Here is a 20,077-nt window from a genome sequence, read left to right as displayed (position 1 = left end):
GTAGCTAGCCTGGAATCCAAATTGAATTCAATAGTGAAACTATAGCGAAACAAACAGTGGTTTCCGTTAGGATCCCAATCTAAAGGGTAGCAAACATGGTGATTCAAATTAGTTGGATTAGTGCGCGGGGGGGGGGGGGGGGGGGGGGGGGGGGGCTCCACAGGGGTGCACATTTTGTTCTGGCCCAGCACTAACACACCAAATTCCTCTTCTCATGGTCTAAGACTAAGTTGATTGTTTGAAATGTGCTTAAGTGCTGGGCTGGAACAACATATTGCCGACCTCAGTAGGTCTCAAGGACTGGAATTGGAAAGCCTATAAACAGTTGCCTTATTTGGTGATGTCATAGCTGAATCACCTTTGGACCAGTACATCAAGTAAATAAGAGAGGTCTCTATAGTACAACTGCAAATCAACTAAATTGGTATTCAGAACTAGTCTGGTCTGGCAAACAGTTGTAGTGTACAACTGTGGAACAGGGACTGAGAGAAGATAGAAAACAGACACGTGCAGAGGGTAGATGACAGGTTTTAAAGCAGTGTTTCCCCATCCCTTGCGTACCAGGAACTTGTAAACTATGACTTAATTTGGGGTCAGCATTGGTAGGTACCAGTCCGGTTTTCAACCCTCCAGAGATTGAGATTGGACCTCTTCTTTAGAATAAGGTTATTCAGTATTGGGGGCTTGGTGATTTGTATGGTATTTGCATAAACAAAACAGGTAGGACAGGACGGATACAGTTTCCCAGAGAGAGTTCTGTCAAAGGCTAATGACTACACCCAAATAACAGCATGTTTACCCACTTCTAGAGGCCCTGAAGCTGGTTGCATCCATCTTGTGTAAAGATTGAAAATCATGATTGCGGCAACAAGTCCTGGACATCACACATTATTACTCAATACCTCGAATTAATCAGACCCCCGTTTTTCAGTTGTTTATCACTATTTCAAACGATCCCAGTGCCCTATTCTCCTCATCAGTGTATGTGTGTGTGGGTAGCACTTAAGAGGCATCTAATTCATTTTAGTATGTGAGTCAGAAATCAGAAACAAAACACATCAGCAAACAAAGTGATAAAGTAGTTTAGCAAACAATAATAATGGAATAAAAAAGCATTGAACAATCTAAATTAAAAGCACACCCAACACAGGCCTGAGAGACTGGGGGGAGCTGGAAGTAGAAACAGCATGTGGTGGAGTTGAAAGTAGAAACCCATTGAAAGTGCACTTTCTCCCAGTCCCATAACAAATCAAGGTTGAGACCCTTGGGAGAGGTCATAATAGGCCCTACAGAGTGCTCAGGTACTACCCTTGCAAGAACGGTCCGCTGCTAAAATGTGGCCAAGTTCATGTCTGCGTGTCAACAGGAGCAAAACTCACAAAAGTCTCTTTCATTTGATTGAGTATTACACATCGGGGCCAATGCAAGAGGCGCACAGCGGGTCAGTTCCCATGTTTTGGTAGGCGGAGTTATGAAATGAATCCAATTCCAGGCGCTTTTTGCCAGACAGATTGCACTCAGCCAACGATGAGACAGACGGCTGTGTCGTAGCCCCTGGACCTCACTGAATGGAACTTTCCAACGGTGTCCGTGCAACACCGTGCATTCAATCCTCAACATGACTTCAAAGGACAGGTGTGCAGGTAGACATTAGCCTACGCGGTGACTTTGACATGCTGGCGTGATAGGTGTCTGTAGACTACATTTAAACATTATGGAGGAACAACACTTGTTTGGAAACGACAGCGGGAGCCAGTCCTCTTCAGGGTCTGAAACCTTGTCAGAGGGAGAAGGCATACAAGAAGAGCACCAAAATGACGATGATTTCAACGGCCAACACGCTTCAGACTTCGAAACTATAAAAGCAGAAGGGAAAGAAGAAAAGAGTGTGGCAGACGACGAGGTGGAAACGGGGAATAAAGAATATGGGGAAGAAGGAGACGACGAAATGGTAAAGAGTGCGAACGTGTAATTTACCCATTAAACGTTTAAATTAGCCTATATAATGTCAATGGTTTTGGGTGAAGTGGCTTGAAGGGCAAGAGAGTGTGTGTGTGTGCGTGCCTGCCTGCCCTCGCAATTGATAACCATGCCTTGCTGCGTATGTGCACTGATGTGGGAAATACGAAATCAAGTTGCTTAATATTCTGCTAAAATATTATTTAGACTACAGAGGGATCTACATTACATGACCAAAAGTATGTGGACACCTGCTTGTCGAACATCTCATTACAAATTCATGGGCATTAATATGGAGCTAGTCCCCCTTTGCTGCTATAACAGCATCCATTCTTCTGGGAAGGCTTTCCACTACATGTTGGAACATCACTGCGGGGACTTGCTTCCATTCATCCACAAGAACATTAGTGAGGTTGGGCACTGATGTTGGGCGATTAGGCTGGCTTGCAGTCTCAGTTCTAATTCTTCCCAAGAAGTTTGATGGGGTTGAGGTCAGGGCTCTGTGCAGGCCAGTCAAGTTCTTTCACATCGATCTTAAACCATTTTTGTATGGACTTCGCTTTGTGCACTGGGCTATTGTCATGCTGAAACAGGAAAGGGCCTAACCCAAACTGTTGCCACAAAGTTGGAATCACAGACTCATCTAGAATGTCATTGTATGCTGTAGTGTTAATATTTCCCTTCACTGGAGCTAAGGGCCTAGCCCGAACCATGAAAATCAGCCCCAGACCATTATTCATCATCCACCAAACGTTACAGTGGCACTATGCATTCGTGCAGGTAGTGTTCTCCTGGCATCCGCCAAACCAGACTGCCAGATGGTGAAGCGTGGTTCATCACTCCAGAGCAGTGATTCCCAACATTTTTTGGTTACTGTACCACCAACTGAGTTTTGCTCTGCCTGAAGTACCCCTTCATGTGCATTTTACTAGTAGACCTATAGTCTCATTAGTCTTCCCAAGTACCCCCTGTGGATAGCTCAAGTATTCCCAGGGGTCCTTGTACCCCTGGTTGGGAACCACTGCTCCAGAGTCCAATGGCAATGAGCTTTACACCACTCCAGCCAACGCTTGGTGTTGCACATGGTGATCTTAGGCTTGTGTGCCGCTGGTTGGACATGGAAATCCATTTCATGAAGCTCCCAACAAACAGTTATTGTGCTTACTTTGCTTCCAGAGGCAGCTTGGAACTAGGGAGTGAGTGTTGCAACCGAGCACAGACAATCTTTAGACACGGTCCCATTCTGTGAGTTTATGTGGCCTAGCACTTACAATTGACCGGGGCAGCTCTAGAAAGGCAGATATTTGACGAACTGACTTGTTGGCAAGGAGGCATCCTATGACGGTGCCATGTTGAAGGTCACTGAGCTCTTCAGTAAGGCCATTCTACTGCCAATGTTTGTCTATGGAGATTGGATGGCTGTGTGCTTGATTTTTAGCGACAGGAGTGGCTGAAATAGCCAAATCCACTAATTTGAAGGGGTGTCCACCTACTTTTGGCCATTTAGTGTCTCATTTTACGTTTATGCCGAGCTGTCCACAGTTGTCATTTTAAATTATTTTTTTGATTAGTGATACTCCCAGTAGCCTTATAGTGACACAGTAGGCTGATTGATTCATATGGTTAGCTGTCAGGGGGATATTGGAAGTCCCCAAGACAATTAGTTAGGGCAAATTGATCTCTCGCCAGTTCCTGGTGTGTTGTGTGATAACAAAGGCTACTTCATGTTTCAGTCTTTTTTTCATAGCAACCTGCAAAGCATCCCTAATGATTACTGTTTATGACATGGCTCAGCTTTGGGAAAAATGTCAGCATGAAGTCGGCTGGGGATATGGACTATGTACTGAAAGGACAGTTCATATTCACAACACGGAGATTCTTCCATTCAATTCTGCTCACTCGCCAGCCATGCTCAATACGCAATATGCACAAGGTCCTCAACAGCTGAGCATATGCAATAGCCTACATTCTGAATATCCACTGCTTTGCTTTGTTGTCGTAGAGAGAAGTTATTGTTTGACGTTCCCAGGCTATCCTTTGGTGTTGAAGTGTTTTGGGTAAATATATCCTGGCTTTGTCGAAGGGAAGAGCACCCCCTGAGACTTTAAACATAAATCTGTAGCCTTGTGTGTGAGTGCTAAGGTTGGGACGATACTCATTAGTATAATGTTAAGAAAACAAAACACAAGGTGGATTCAACTTCTTTAAGAAAACAGCCCAAATGTTGGAAACATTTATTTATTTTCCATGCAATATTTTATATACCTCAGGTTATTAAATATTACGATACTGGTATTGTCCCGGCACTAGTGTGTATGAAAAATAAGCCCTCTCTATATATTTATTGACAACCATTAAGTAAGAGTTAGACATTAAACTCCTAAGATGTGCATTGTTTGAGGAAATAGAAAATACTCTTTGCCTGAGGCTTGCCTGGCAATGATGCTACTGAGAACGAAGTGAATTAGGCAGACAAATCTCTTTTAAATAGCTTAATTGGATTGCCTTCCCAGTTCAGACTGGTTTCACTGGTTCTGATCAGCTCAATTGGTTTAGAGTTTAACCTTGCTGATCTAACCAGGGGGTGTGTTCAGGATCTGCAACATTTCAAACACTTGTCGGAGTCACCATTCACTCATTGGCTGGACAAAACTACTGTTGAATTCCAAATCGATCCTTAACCCCACCACTTAAGGGTTAAGTACTTCTGTAGATCTGAAATGACTGGATAGGTTTAAGCAATATGGCAAAATTTACACCCTGCCAATGGTCAGTTATATTTTTTCCCTGCCTAATGTCTAAGGCTTATATTGGGAGTAGGGTAGTCTGATAGTAGATCTGTATTTAAGGGTGACTCCTACCCAGAGCTAATTCAACTCGTCAATGCACCTTTACCCCTCTAAATCTGTCAGGTGACCACCGTTGGGGACATAGCCTAACCTCTAACCCCTGATCTGTGACTTACGTCATACCCTTAAGGGGGTTAAAGAGGGAAAGGCTTCTGGGAAGAGTGGCTTATGTGTCATCTCCTCCGGCTGGTTTTGTGTTGGACTGAGGGCCTCTATTCAAACGGAACACATGCTCTAGCGGTGTTTATGCACTCTTTGTTTACTAACAACTGCTCACGCATGCACATACAGGGACACGTACACACACACACACACACACACTTCTTATTCTAAAAATGGGTAGCATCTATCGGAGTCTTAACTGGTAGTAGCAGGTTTTTACAGTACCCCAAAATCATTATTTTATTTGGGGAAAAGACTACTGAATGACAAAGGAAACACAAACTTTAATTGGACTCTGTGTTTATATCAGTCCAGCTGCATCTTCTTAGCAGGACTGTCTCTGTCTACACTTACCTCATGTAAACTGCTCCTGGTGGTCCGGCCAGATATGGCTACAGTAATGGATGTTTGGCATATAAGGAAAGGTCCAGGAAAGAGGAGGCTACTGTGTTGGAAAGAGTCCTGGTCAAGAAAACCCACTTCTCATTTGGAAGGAGATGTTTTGATTTGATTAAATATGGGCGGACTTGGCAGACCTTGTAGTCAGTCACAATGGGAATAAAACTGATCCCGGACCTCTGCAATTATAGCGCAGACTATTTCACACAATGTCCTAAAATGAAGTGAAGGATTTGAAACATCTTGGTGGGATGATTGAGAAAATGATGCTTTTACCTTTTGAATTTCAATACCAGATGAGCACAGTGTTAGTCAACTCTATCACAATGCCATCTGAAAGTATCCTCCTTTCAACACTAGTACTGAAATGTTTTCCGGGTGTTTACAACAGCCATGTTTTTTTCATGTCTGTTGGCTCGTTCCAGATCAGAACAGCTTGTTTTCTGCTCCTCAATCCCCCTGTATGCCTGATTTCCCTTGTGTGAGAGAAATGGACTACGTGTTGATTCTTATTTGTACACTAATCATGTTGTGGTTTTTCCTTTTGTGATTCTAATGAGTTGTGAAAGGTTAAGGAGAGGAGTGTAGCCCATCACTCAGCTCTTTCCAAGTCCATCATTTTTCTCCAATCTGTCGCACTTCCAAGTGATTGTAATATTCAAGTAATGAATTGACAATGAGAGACTGGACCCAGTTTCAGAATATTCACCATGTTGTATTGAGGCTAGGAACAGCAAGTGTTTTACATCATCCAAGGTGTGCCTGATTTGTTATTCCATTGCCTTATATTTCTTATGTAATGGTCTGGGGGGTTAAACTGCATTATTTTCTTGAATTTCACCATAAACACATGTCCTTTAAGGAAGAAACTGAGGGAAAGAGGATCAAATTGCAGGATTTAGCTTTTCTCTCACCCTAGAGATAAAGCTTAAAATGTGTTGTGTACAGAACACCAAGTTAATAATCATTCTCACTCTCTCTCTCCCACTGTACATCATCAGTCCCAATTGTATCCATTTCCCCCCAAACACTGATGAACTCCTTGTTGTGATGTCATTACTGCCTGCCTGTAATTACCCAGCCCGTTGTTTTAGCAGCTAGTCAGTCGGGGCTGTCCATAAGGCACATCCAGTGTCAGTGAATGGTTAAGAGGATTAACTGTCAATCTATTTAAGAACGCCTCTGGCTCTCTATGGTGGGGGGTGATGTCATTACAGGATGGAACTTTAATTTCTGCCTTTTCATCCAATCCAACACTGGTCCAGTTCTAGTCCACACTACAGTCCTCACACACTGGCTGCAATGGCAGACTTTTAAAGTGATATTACAGAGGGACGGTATTAGACTATCAAAGATCATGGCCCTAAGGCGGAATTGGACCATAGGTGATTTACCTGTTTCTGAAGGTTTTAAGGTAAGACCACACTATTAATAGAACATGTATTATCTCCAATAATACATGTATAATATTGTACCTCTCTGGGTAAGACACTATATATTGGATCGGTTGGTTCCGACAGGAGTGTTTTGGTTGGTGGCTAGTGGTGCTTCTCAAGCCCTTGTTTTGTGTGGGCTGTGGGCTCTAGCTGTGTTTTTACTGTCTACAGTACACTACAGCAGTTGAATTTTAATCTGCTGCTGGGGTCTACCTAGATGTTGGCGCTTTTTGAATTATTTATGCCTTGTTATGTAATCGCAGCTTGATATCCACATTCAATTTGATGTTCTGTTAAAAGATCTGTCTAACTTTGTTTTTCAACCTACCTGGGTAAAGAGAATTTCAGATGTGTATCTGTCTGTTCTCTTTCATTCTCTTTATCATGTGGGTGTTGGTGTTGGATTGAGGCATGATATATATTATAAACTTGGTAGTTCGGGCCCTGAATGCTGATTATCTGAAAAAAAATATTTTTATGGCTCTAATTATGTTGGTAACCAGTTTATAATAACTGTAAGGCACCTCAGGGGTTTGTGGTATATGGCCAATATACCATGACTAAGGGCTGTATCCAGGCATGCCGCGTCGAGTCATGCTTAAGGACAGCCCTTAGCTATGGTCTAATGACCATATACCACACCCCTTCATCCCTTATTGCTTAATAAAAATGTTTAATAAAGCCACGATGGGGTATAACTTGTTTTCCCCTCATCCTATGGTTTCGTTCAATCTAAAGTCAGATGTGACGATTACCACAACAGAAGTCTTGTCATACAAAACAAAGTTAATGATTCGTCGTCCTCAGGCAAAGAATGGAGGTAATAAAAGTGCCAGCTAGAAGGTTTCCAGTCATACTGTAGCTTGCTAGCATTTGAGGACACTTGTTTTGCCTGAAGTCCTATCATTCATATGACTTTACCCATTTATTTAGAACATATGCTGCTTCCTTTATTAACCTGCACCAACAGAAGTAGCTAGCCAAGTTTGCCAGACTATCAATATTTGTTTTAACGACAGTATACAAACACTCGTTAAAGCCTTTGTCCAGACGCCAAAGTCAAGAGTGAGCTGAATAGAACTGGTAGGCTAATTAATGAAGGGATACCGGTGGAGACGTACATAAGGCCTTGTCCTGGGAAACATGTCCTGGTCACTACATGATAAGTGATGTCAGTGTGTAACTGTATAGGCCTGTGCAGTGAGAATGTACTGTTGATGTCGAGTTAAGCTCTGTGGGCCTTCTGCAGTCACATTTTACTTAGTTTTTCCTGTTCCTCACTATATTTAGTATTCACCGTCTTTGTTAGGATAATTTATTTCTAAGTAAGTAGAAGGTCATGATGTAATGGCTATTACCGGCATAGGCCTATATCCAAGTATCACATACGCTATTGTAGCTATCTATTTTAAAAGTTTAAACATACAAAACTGACACATTTCGGGGTCTGACTCCTAGGTCGGTATTGATGTTACATATATCTTAAATAGCGTCTTGGGGCTACTGAAGCCAGTTTGGATAGGAATACGAACCCTATAGGAAAAGGTCTGTTTCTGTTCAGCATTAGATAATGTCAACACAGGAATCTGAATCCCCATTGAGAAGGAGAAGGGTGTAAGGGTTCAAAGCCTGCTGAAGATCTTACTAGAGAGGACATGGAGTTCCACTGTCAATGCACCAGAGGTTACAAAGTGAACAGGGGGCCATTTGGAAGTGGAACCTCCCTTGAGGATTCCTATTGCCCAAAGGGACATTGGTTTTGTGTGACTTGAACTTATGCGTGTTGATGTTGTTTTTCAGACCAAACCTCTCTGACCTCTTAGGAGGGTGTGTCTCTTTTGCTCTCTCCTGTGTGTGTGTGTGTGTGTGTGTGTGTGCTTCAGCAAATAGTGGAATGGGGTGAGAGTTGAGGCAGACAGATGTTGGGTGACAAGGTCGTGAGGAACGTGGTGTGTTGTGCTGGAGACCCTGAGAAAAGAGGTCTGAATATCCTCCCCACTACTACCAGCGGGACTGTGTGGACTCCCAGGTGGTTGAGGAAGGGAGATGTACTGGAGTTGTATTCTTTATTACTAGGTTATTAATACCATATGACTGAACTGTTGCACATACACTAAGTACACACTGTGTGTGGAAGTCTTGAATGTATAGTTCACTCAACTCTTTTAGTGTTTTTGTTTATTAACCAAAAATGTGCATGTCAGCATTCAAGTTTTTCAAGATATAGCACTTTCAGCACAGAGCAATAACTGTGAATTATCCGTGTATAGAGTCAGATATCATTTTTTTTTACCTTGATGCTAGTTTTGTGACAGTAGCATTGAATTTACAGCACCAGTCAAAAGTTTGAACAGCTACTCATTAAAGGGTTTTTCTTTATTTTTACTATTTTCTACATTGTAGAATAATAGTGAAGACACACTATGAAATAACACATGAAATCATGTAGTAACCCAAAAAGTGTTAAACAAATCAGAATATATTTTAGATTCTTCAAAGTAGCCTTTGATAGCTTTGCACACTTTTGGCATTCTCTCAACCAGCTTCATGAGGAATGCTTTTCCAACACTCTTGAAGGAGTTCCCTCATGGGCCGAGTACTTGTTGGCTTCTTTTTAGTGACGCACCGATATAACATTTTTGGCCGATCCCAATATCCAATATGTTCCTTGACCAAAAAAAACAATACCGATATTTAACATTTTTAAGCATTCTAGTACAGTTATAGTTAACACACACACATGGACGCAGCGGTCTAAGGCACTGCATCTCAGTGCAAGAGGCGTCACTACAGTCCCTGGTTCGAATCCAGGCTGTATCAAATCCGGACGTGATTGGGAGTCCCATAGGGCGGCGCACAATTGACCCAGCGTTGTCCGGGTTTGGCCGGGGTAGGCCATCACCTGTAAATAATAATTTGTTCTTAACTGACTTGCCTTGTTAAGTAAAGTTTACACACACCACACTGACCAAAAAGTTATTTTGTTGGCATATGTCCCCATTTATCAGGAAAAACATAATCAAAACCTATTTCTTTCACTTAATTGCTGTGCTGTTTCGTTGTTCAGTTGTTTCATTCTCAACCAGGATTTCTATGGTCTTTGCGTGTCAAAAAAGATACACGTCAAATAACACTATTTGACGTGTCGAAAAACACCATTTGACCAACCAGGACCTGAATATGACTGCACATCACAATTTTTCAATTTTTATTTCACCTTTATTTAACCAGGTAGGCTAGTTGAGACAAGTTCTCATTTGCAACTGCGACCTGGCCAAGATAAAGCAAAGCAGTTCAACACATACAACAACACAGAGTTATACATGGAATAAACAAAACATACAGTCAACAATACAGTTAAGTCTATATACAGCATGTGCAAATGAGGTAGGATAAGAGAGGTAAGGCAATAAATAGGCCATGGTGGCGAAGTAATTACCATATAGCAATTAAACACTAGAATGGTAGAATGTGCAAAAGATGAATGTGCAAGTAGAGCTACTGGGGTGCGAAGGAGCAAGATAAATAAATAAATAAATACAGTATGGGGATGAGGTAGTTGGATGGGCTATTTACAGAAGGGCTATGTACAGGTGTAGTGATCTGTGAGCTGCTCTGACAGCTGGTGCTTAAAGCTAGTGAGGTAGATCTGAGTCTCCAGCTTCAGGGATTTTTGCAGTTCATTCCAGTCCTTGGCAGCAGAGAACTGGAGGGAGAGGCGGCCAAAGGAGTAATTGGCTTTGTGGTTGACTAATAAGATATACCTGCTAGAGCGCGTGCTACAGGTGGGCGCTGCTATGGTGACCAATGAGCTGAGATAAGGTGGGGCTTTACCTAGCAGAGAATTGTAGATGACCAGGAGCCAGTGGGTTTGACGACGAGTATGAAGCGAGGGCCAGCCAACGAGAGCGTGCAGGTCGCAGTGGTGGGTAGTATATTTGGCTTTGGTGACAAAACGGATGGCACTGTGATAGACTGCATTCAATTTGTTGAGTAGAGTGCTGGAGGCTATTTTATAAATGACATCGCCGAAGTCGAGGATAGGTAGGATGGTCAGTTTTACGAGGGTATGTTTGGCAGCATGGGTGAAGGATGCTTTGCTGCGAAATAGCAAGCTGATTCTAGATTTAGTTTAGGATTGGAGATTTTAATGTGAGTCTGGAAGGAGAGTTTACAGTCTAACCAAACACCTAGGTATTTGTAGTTGTCCACTAATTCTAAGTCAGAACCGTCCAGAGTAGTGATGCAGGACGGGCAGGTAGGTGCGGGCAGCGATCGGTTGAAGAGCATGGATTTAGTTTTACTTGCATTTAAGAGCAGTTGGAGGCCACGGAAGGAGAGTTGTATGGCATTGAAGCTCGTCTGGAGGTTTGTTAAGTGTCCAAAAGAAGGGCCAGATGTATACAGAATGGTGTCGTCTGTGTAGAGGTGGATCAAAGAATCAACAGCAGCAAGAGCGACATCATTGATGTATACAGAGAAGAGTCGGCCTGAGAATTGAACCCTGTGGCACACCCATAGAGACTGTCAGAGATCCGGACAACAGGCCCTCTGATTTGACACACTGAACTCCATCAGAGAAGTAGTGAACCAGGCGAGGCAATCATTTGAGAATAATAATTTAACTTGTTTATAAAAATGTTTACGTAGTTATTACACCATCACTCGTATTTCATATGTCACAACGATTCATTGATACGCATACTATGATGCTGGTAAAGTTGTCTTGCGCACCTACAGTGCTGGTCATAAAGAAAGCTTGCTAGCTCATGGATGCTAACAATGTTCTTTCCCCAAAACATAGCAAAACGACAATCTGTTTCAGTAGATATAGTTAGTTAGCCAGCTAACTATATACACTGCTCAAAATAAAGGGAACACTTAAACAACACACTGTAACTCCAAGTCAATCACACTTCTGTGAAATCAAACTGTCCACTTAGGAAGCAACACTGATTGACAATAAATTCCACATGCTGTTGTGCAAATGGAATAGACAACAGGTGGAAATTATAGGCAATTAGCAAGACACCCCCAATAAAGGAGTGGTTCTGCAGGTGGTGACCACAGACCACTTCTCAGTTCCTATGCTTCCTGGCTGATGTTTTGGTCACTTTTGAATGTTGGCGGTGCTTTCACTCTAGTGGTATCATGAAACGGAGTCTACAACCCACACAAGTGGCACAGTTAGTGCAGCTCACCCAGGATGGCACATCAATGCGAGCTGTAGGCAAGGTTTGCTGTGTCTGTCAGTGTAGTGTCCAGAGCATGGAGGCGCTACCAGGAGACAGGCCAGTACATCAGGAGATGTGGAGGAGGCTGTAGGAGGGCAACAACCCAGCAGCAGATGTGCATGTGTCTGCTCAAACGGTCAAACAGACTCCGTGAGGGTGGTATGAGGGCCCGACGTCCACAGGTGGGGGTTGTGCTTACAGCCTAACACCGTGCAGGACGTTTGGCATTTGCCAGAGAACACCAAGATTGGCAAATTTGCCACTGGCGCCCTGTGCTCTTCACAGATGAAAGCAGGTTCACACTGAGCACATGTGACAGACGTGACAGAGTCTGGAGACGCCGTGGAGAACGTTCTGCTGCCTGCAATATCCTCCAGGCAGTGGGTCAGTCATGGTGTGGGGTGGCATTTATTTGGGGGGGCTGCACAGCCCTCCATGTGCTCGCCAGAGGTAGCCTGACTGCCATTAGGTACCGAGATGAGATCCTCAGACCCCTTGGAGACCATATGCTGGTGCGGTTGGCCCTGGGTTCCTCCTAATGCAAGACAATGTGGCTGGAGTGTGTCAGCAGTTCCTGCAAGAGGAAGGCATTGATGCTATGGACTGGCCCGCCCCTTCCCCAGACCTGAATCCAATTGAGCACATCTGGGACATCATGTCTCGCTCCATCCACCAACCACGTAGCGTTGCACCACAGACTGTCCAGGAGTTGGCGGATGCTTTAGTCCAGGTCTGGGAGGAGATCCCTCAGGAGACCATCCGCCACCTCACCAGGAGCATGCCCAGGCGTTGTAGGGAGGTCATACAGGCATGTGGAGGCCACACACACTACTGAGCCTCATTTTGATTTGTTTTAAGGACATTACATCAAAGTTGGATCAGCCTGTAGTGTGGTTGTCGACTTTAATTTTGAGTGTGACTCCAAATCCAGACCTCCATGGGTTGATAAATTTGAATTCCATTGATAATTTGTGTGATTTTGTTGTCAGCACATTCAACTATGTAAAGAAAAAAGTATTTCATAAGAATATTTCATTCATTCAGATCTAGGATGTGTTATTTTAGTGTTCCCTTTATTTTTTTGAGCAGTGTAGATAGGGTTATTTTAGATGACACCTAATTCATAAAACAGTTATTTGATTAACGGTGGTCAGACCCACCTATGTTAAGCTAGACACAATAAGTATTAGCCACGATAATGGACTTTGCGGTTAGCCTTCAAAATAAGTTTGTCATTAGCAGTAATGCAAATGAATACAGATAGTGGAATTGTGCCATAATTTAATAGATCATGCTGAATTAGGTTAGAATGTTATATAAAATCAACAAAGACAATAATTGTCAAATTAACTAATTTGTTGAAATCACACTGTATAGAATTGTATTGGGGTAGTACTTATTTCACTGTAAAGCTTTACCTATGGATTGTGGATCAATGACATGGGGCATCAGTCTACTCAGTGACACCCACAGAACATTAGCTCCGTAGTTCTTATTGCAGGACTATGAAACAGCTGTGAATTGAGCCACATTTATTGTCAACCTATGTGTATTGAACACTATTCCAGAGGAAAAATAATACTGCGTGGATATTTTGGAGTCTGATAACAGAGGAGGATGTTGGGAGGGAAAAAATTATTGGGTATTGAGTAGACTGATATATTGCATTGTCTAAAATGATTGCCACCGATTTCCAGGCATTATTGATCGTGGAGGACAGAGGTTTTATAAATTATAGCAATAGTCTAAATCCAATGTACACAATTCCAAGCAAGAAAACCCTTTCAAAATCACTTATTCCACAACTGTACACAAGCACATGGGCTTCAGTGCGGGGAAAGAGTCCAAAAAGCTACTGCAGTTTGCCTTACCACTGACTCCTGGACATCAAGGGTAACCACTTATTTATTACATGTCGGTTGCATGTCACTTCATTGAAGATTTTTCGATGTCTAGCTGTCTTCTGGACTGCTTTGAGTTCATCGACAGACACACCTCAGAGAACTTGGCCGAAGAACTGTCGAGTTCTCGACAACTACTGTGATTATTATTATTTGACCATGCTGGTCATTTATGAGCATTTGAACATTTTGGCCATGTTCTGTTATAATCTAAAACCCGGCACAGCCAGAAGAGGACTGGCCACCCCTCATAGCCTGGTTCCTCTCTAGGTTTCTTCCTAGGTTTTGGCCTTTCTAGGGAGTTTTTCCTAGCCACCGTGCTTCTACACCTGCATTGCTTGCTGTTTTAGGCTGGGTTTCTGTACATCACTTTGAGATATCAGCTGATGTAAGAAGGGCTATATAAATACATTTGATTTGATTTGAGTGGCCAGAGAATGGCAAGTAGATGGAAAAGTGGTCTGTTGTGTTAGCGACAATGCAGCTAACATAACCAAAGCCATGAACATTTTAAAATGGACCCATCATCCATGTCTTGCCCACACAATCAACCTGATTGTAAGAGATGCTCTGAAGGTGATGAAGCCCACTGTGGACAAAGTGAAAGCAGCTGTGGAATAGGAGGAGCACAGTAGGTGCTGAAAAACTAAAGTCTACACAACGCCAGTTGGGGATGCCTGAGCTGAGGCCTAAACAAGACTGCACTACAAGGTGGAATTCAACATGTTATATGCTGAAGCGGTTTCTTGAGTCACAGGATGCCATCATCTCTCCCCTGGCCATTGTCCATGCACCTGTTGATGCACTGACCCAAGAGGAATGGGAGGTGGTGGAGGAGGTGTGCTGAGTCCTGAAACCCTTTGAGCAGGTCACTGTGGAGATCAGTCGAGGTACAGTAAGCAGTTATTAATACATCATTATTTAATCCAGTATTATATATGTATATGAGCAGTAGATGAGAATGTAGTATCAGTAGACAAAACATGAACCTGAACTAATAAGCTACTGTTCTCTCTTTTCAGTTATGTAACAGCCTCAAAAATGATACTCCTGTGTAAGGGTCTGCAGCCAATTACAGCCAGCTGCCAGAGAAGCAAATGTAACCACAGAGTTGATGGGCACCCTATGTTGATCAATAGACAGAAAGTTCCACATTATGGAATATAATCACGCGCTCTGAGAAACCACTGCACTTGAGCCAAGGTTTAAGAAGTTAGCCTTCAGTGATGCCAGAGCGATTGATGAGGCACTTCAAAGAATAACCTCAGCAGCAGGGAGGGACAGCCCCAGCAGTCAGCTGGCTCAGGCACCAGGGCAATAGGAAGAAGAGGGATCAGATGGAGCAGAAGCACCAGCCGTAGTGCCACAAATATCTGTTGTTTGGATCCTGTTCGATGAGAGAGCAGCTGGTGATGCAGCGTGAAGGAATCCCTCAGCAGATGCTATTTGGAGGAGCCCCTCCAAAGAAGTGCAGATCCTCTGAGCTGGTGTCAGAACAAGACCCCTGTCTACCCATGGTTTACTAAAGTAATGACAGGGAGACTGTGTAGTGGCCACATCTGTTCCTTCTGAGGGTCTTCTCAAAAACGGGACAAAAAATGACTGGGAGAAGAAACCGCATCAGCCCCTCGAAAGGCAGCTTGCATTTCTGAATGCAAATCTCTCATAAAAGAGATATAATAATGGCAATAAAGAAGAGAGTAAAGAGGGACCCATTTTAATATTTTAAGTAGGATGCTGCAGTTTTGCACATGTATTTTTCTTAGATATGCTGCAATATTCTATTATATTGTTCAGATTGTATTTGTTTTGAATTTTTACATTTATATGCACTTTTTTATTTACATTAAAGTTTTACTTTAAATGCACATGTGTAATAGCATCCTCCTTTTTTACATTTATTTCAATTTGTGGGATGCTGCAGTTTTGCAAATTGTTATTTTTCTTTATGGTGCAATATTCTATTATGCTGTTCAGATTGTATTCATTTTGAATGGTTACATTTATATGCACTTTGTTAATATACATTAAAGTTATACTTTAAATGCAAATGTTTAATAGCATTCTTTTTCATAACAAACCAATGCATTTTTAAATACATTGTGGTTAAGGTATAGTATATCATTTAATTAGAATTGTTTTCACACCAATCATAGTCAAACTATCACAAACTGTTTGACTTGAAAAAATACGAAACATATTTTTTTCAAAGAGCCGTTTGGGACCCAAAAGAGACGGCTCTTTTTGGTGAGCCGGCTCACTGAAAAGAGCCGGGAATGCCCATCACTAATAGGATCCCCTAGGAAACACTTTTCAACACTTTAGTTCCTACCCTTAGTGCCCACTATTATATTCTAACTATAGAATTAGAATAGTCATTTATATTTCCATGATTCCAACAGTTTTGCTCTAATTCGCAAGTCAAATCGCAATTGCAACATTTGGTTAAAAATACAAATTTGTCCTAGATTATTTGCCCATATCGTGCAGCCCTATGTGGAAATTGTGGTGGCAGTGGTGTACAAATACTTAAGTACTACTTGAGTTGTTTTTTATGTTTCTGTACTTTACTATTTTTATTTTGACAACTTTTACATTTACTGCACTACATTCCTAAAGAAAATACTGTACTTTTTACTCCATACATTTTCCCTGACACCTAAAAGTACTTGTTACATTTTGAATGCTTAGCAGGACAGGACAATGGTCCAATTCACTCACTTGTCAAGAGAACATCCTGCTTCTGATCTGGAGGACTCACTAAACACACATGCTTTGTTTATAAATTATGTCTGGGTGTTGGAGTGTGCCCGCGGCTATCCGTAAATCAAAAAAAGAAAATGGTGCCATGCTTAATATAAGGAATTTGAAATGATTTAATATTTTACTTTTGATACTTAAGTATATTTTATCAATTAAATTTACTTTTGATACTTAAGTATATTTAAAACCAAATGCTTTTAGACTTTTACTCAAGTAGTATTTTACTGGGTGACTCACTTTTACTTGAGTAATTTTCTATTAATGTGTATTTTACTTTTATTCAAGTATGACAATTGGGTACTTTTTCCACCACTGCAATTGAATGCAGGAAATGCAGAAATGAGTGTGCTGAAATTTGTTTTGGTTTAATTGAACAGTATAAAACAATCAGAATGGAGAAAGGCTCATTGAAATCACGTAGAATGTACAGTGCCTTGCGAAAGTATTCGGCCCCCTTGAACTTTGCGACCTTTTGCCACATTTCAGGCTTCAAACATAAAGATATAAAACTGTATTTTTTTGTGAAGAATCAACAACAAGTGGGACACAATCATGAAGTGGAACGACATTTATTGGATATTTCAAACGTTTTTAACAAATCAAAAACTGAAATTGGGCGTGCAAAATTATTCAGCCCCCTTAAGTTAATACTTTGTAGCGCCACCTTTTGCTGCGATTACAGCTGTAAGTCGCTTGGGGTATGTCTATCAGTTTTGCACATCGAGAGACTGAAATTTTTTCCCATTCCTCCTTGCAAAACAGCTCGAGCTCAGTGAGGTTGGATTGAGAGCATTTGTGAACAGCAGTTTTCAGTTCTTTCCACAGATTCGATTGGATTCAGGTCTGGACTTTGACTTGGCCATTCTAACACCTGGATATGTTTATTTTTGAACCATTCCATTGTAGATTTTGCTTTATGTTTTGGATCATTGTCTTGTTGGAAGACAAATCTCCGTCCCAGTCTCAGGTCTTTTGCAGACTCCATCAGGTTTTCTTCCAGAATGGTCCTGTATTTGGCTCCATCCATCTTCCCATCAATTTTAACCATCTTCCCTGTCCCTGCTGAAGAAAAGCAGGCCCAAACCATGATGCTGCCACCAACATGTTTGACAGTGGGGATGGTGTGTTCAGCTGTGTTGCTTTTACGCCAAACATAACGTTTTGCATTGTTGCCAAAAAGTTCAATTTTGGTTTCATCTGACCAGAGCACCTTCTTCCACATGTTTGGTGTGTCTCCCAGGTGGCTTGTGGCAAACTTTAAACAACACTTTTTATGGATATCTTTAAGAAATGGCTTTCTTCTTGCCACTCTTCCATAAAGGCCAGATTTGTGCAATATACGACTGATTGTTGTCCTATGGACAGAGTCTCCCACCTCAGCTGTAGATCTCTGCAGTTCATCCAGAGTGATCATGGGCCTCTTGGCTGCATCTCTGATCAGTCTTCTCCTTGTATGAGCTGAAAGTTTAGAGGGACGGCCAGGTCTTGGTAGATTTGCAGTGGTCTGATACTCCTTCCATTTCAATATTATCGCTTGCACAGTGCTCCTTGGGATGTTTAAAGCTTGGGAAATCTTTTTGTATCCAAATCCGTCTTTAAACTTCTTCACAACAGTATCTCGGACCTGCCTGGTGTGTTCCTTGTTCTTCATGATGCTCTCTGCACTTTTAACGGACCTCTGAGACTATCACAGTGCAGGTGCATTTATACGGAGACTTGATTACACACAGGTGGATTGTATTTATCATCATTAGTCATTTAGGTCAACATTGGATCATTCAGAGATCCTCACTGAACTTCTGGAGAGAGTTTGCTGCACTGAAAGTAAAGGGGCTGAATAATTTTGCACGCCCAATATTTCAGTTTTTGATTTGTTAAAAAAGTTTGAAATATCCAATAAATGTCTTCCACTTCATGATTGTGTCCCACTTGTTGTTGATTCTTCACAAAAAAATACAGTTTTATATCTTTATGTTTGAAGCCTGAAATGTGGCAAAAGGTCGCAAAGTTCAAGGGGGCCGAATACTTTCGCAAGGCACTGTATGTATGTATGCATGGCAGAGCGGAAAGCCCTGTTGAAGTCCTGAGGATGGGGGTTACACAGGGTTGTAACACAACACCATGGTAAACACCCCTCATTCCCAGAACCTCACCCCACTACAGGGACCTTAGACTCCAGGAGATTCTCCTATGACATATGACACGTTGTTGACACGTGTGTTCATCTATGCAGTTCCGTGTCACATATGAATGTGAGGGGCGACATTCCATAAGAGAAGTTATATTTTAGGCAGGTCTTAAACATGGTGACTTTTCAGTCAACAAAGACGAAGTCCTGCAGGTATCCTCGGTTAGAGCGTTGGGTCGGTAACCGAAAGGTCGCTGGTTTGAATACCAGAGACAAAGTGGAAAATCTGTCGCTGTGTACTTGAGAAAGGCACTTACTCCCTGAGAGTGGGGTTGTTGGGATATGAAAAATGATTTCCATTACACTCTTGTGTATAACAGGACGAATATAAGCACCCCCCTAATAATAATATTGTTGCTATTATTGTTGTAAGGAGTTCAGTGCAGCGTGCAGTTTGACCTCTAGTGCCTTTACTGCCCAATACAAGTCTGTCTGAGTTTCCTTGTGCTGGTAAGTAGGCGTTTATTAGCTTGCATTGTGTGAAGGTAAATAAAACGGATGAGCCTGCAGTCACAGCAATGCTAGTCATCCATTTATTTTCCTTGTCCTCTGTTCAACCCAAATGTCAGCCATTGTACTGGTGGGTTGATTCATGGCATGTTCCTACTTTGAGGCACCATATCTTGGTGTATCTGTCTGAGTAGCCGTCCACTTTGTCTGTGTCTTAGACCCTGTGCCACAGGGAGTGTTATTTAAGTCCTAAGTCTGTCTGAAAACCTCACTAGGAATGTTAGATGAGGCTGCACTTTGTTTCCTTTACAACAGAGGTGATGTAATAATTGTTAGAATTGTCCCAAGTATTTTACTGCAGGATAATTATTGTGTGTGTAACTGCTATTTTATATGCTGTGCAGGATAATTACTGTTTCTCTTTTGTTCCATGTGTGAAATGACTCTTTGGAGTGACTTGATATGAGTGAAGTACTTTGACATGATCCAACTAATGAAGTGATGGAGGGGCAAAATGAAAAGCTGTGGGGAGAGTAAGAATAAATAGTTTTGGGGAGGAGGAAGTAACAATGCTCTCAGAGCGTAAAGTGCTACGATAACTTCAGCTCAATGAACAAGGTTGTCTCTTGTGCTTTATCTGATAATGTGATAAGTCTGATTTCAGAACTGCAAATCGCTTCATTACTTCAGGGCGAGAGAAGATATTGTTGATAACACTTTTCCGCTCGTGTCAGTG

The 20,077-nt window shown here is 42.0% G+C and overlaps 1 protein-coding gene across 3 annotated transcripts in view; it reads left to right on the top strand.

The window, feature by feature from the left end:
• The first annotated feature begins 1,515 nt into the window (after nt 1-1,515).
• LOC139408553 (microtubule associated serine/threonine kinase family member 4) overlaps nt 1,516-20,077 on the top strand; it is a 168,820-nt gene continuing 150,258 nt past the window's right edge. For all 3 annotated transcript variants that reach the window (XM_071152579.1, XM_071152578.1, XM_071152577.1), the window contains exon 1: nt 1,516-1,951. In XM_071152579.1, the coding sequence (XP_071008680.1) occupies nt 1,715-1,951 (237 nt within the window). In that variant the 5' untranslated portion in view covers nt 1,516-1,714. The remainder of the gene's footprint in view (nt 1,952-20,077) is intronic.

This window comes from Oncorhynchus clarkii, chromosome 5 (genome assembly GCF_045791955.1).
Source record: "Oncorhynchus clarkii lewisi isolate Uvic-CL-2024 chromosome 5, UVic_Ocla_1.0, whole genome shotgun sequence".
Taxonomy (NCBI): Eukaryota; Metazoa; Chordata; class Actinopteri; order Salmoniformes; family Salmonidae; genus Oncorhynchus; species Oncorhynchus clarkii.
The sequence above is the reverse complement of the archived record's forward strand: the minus strand, read 5'-3'. Positions and strand labels throughout refer to the sequence as shown.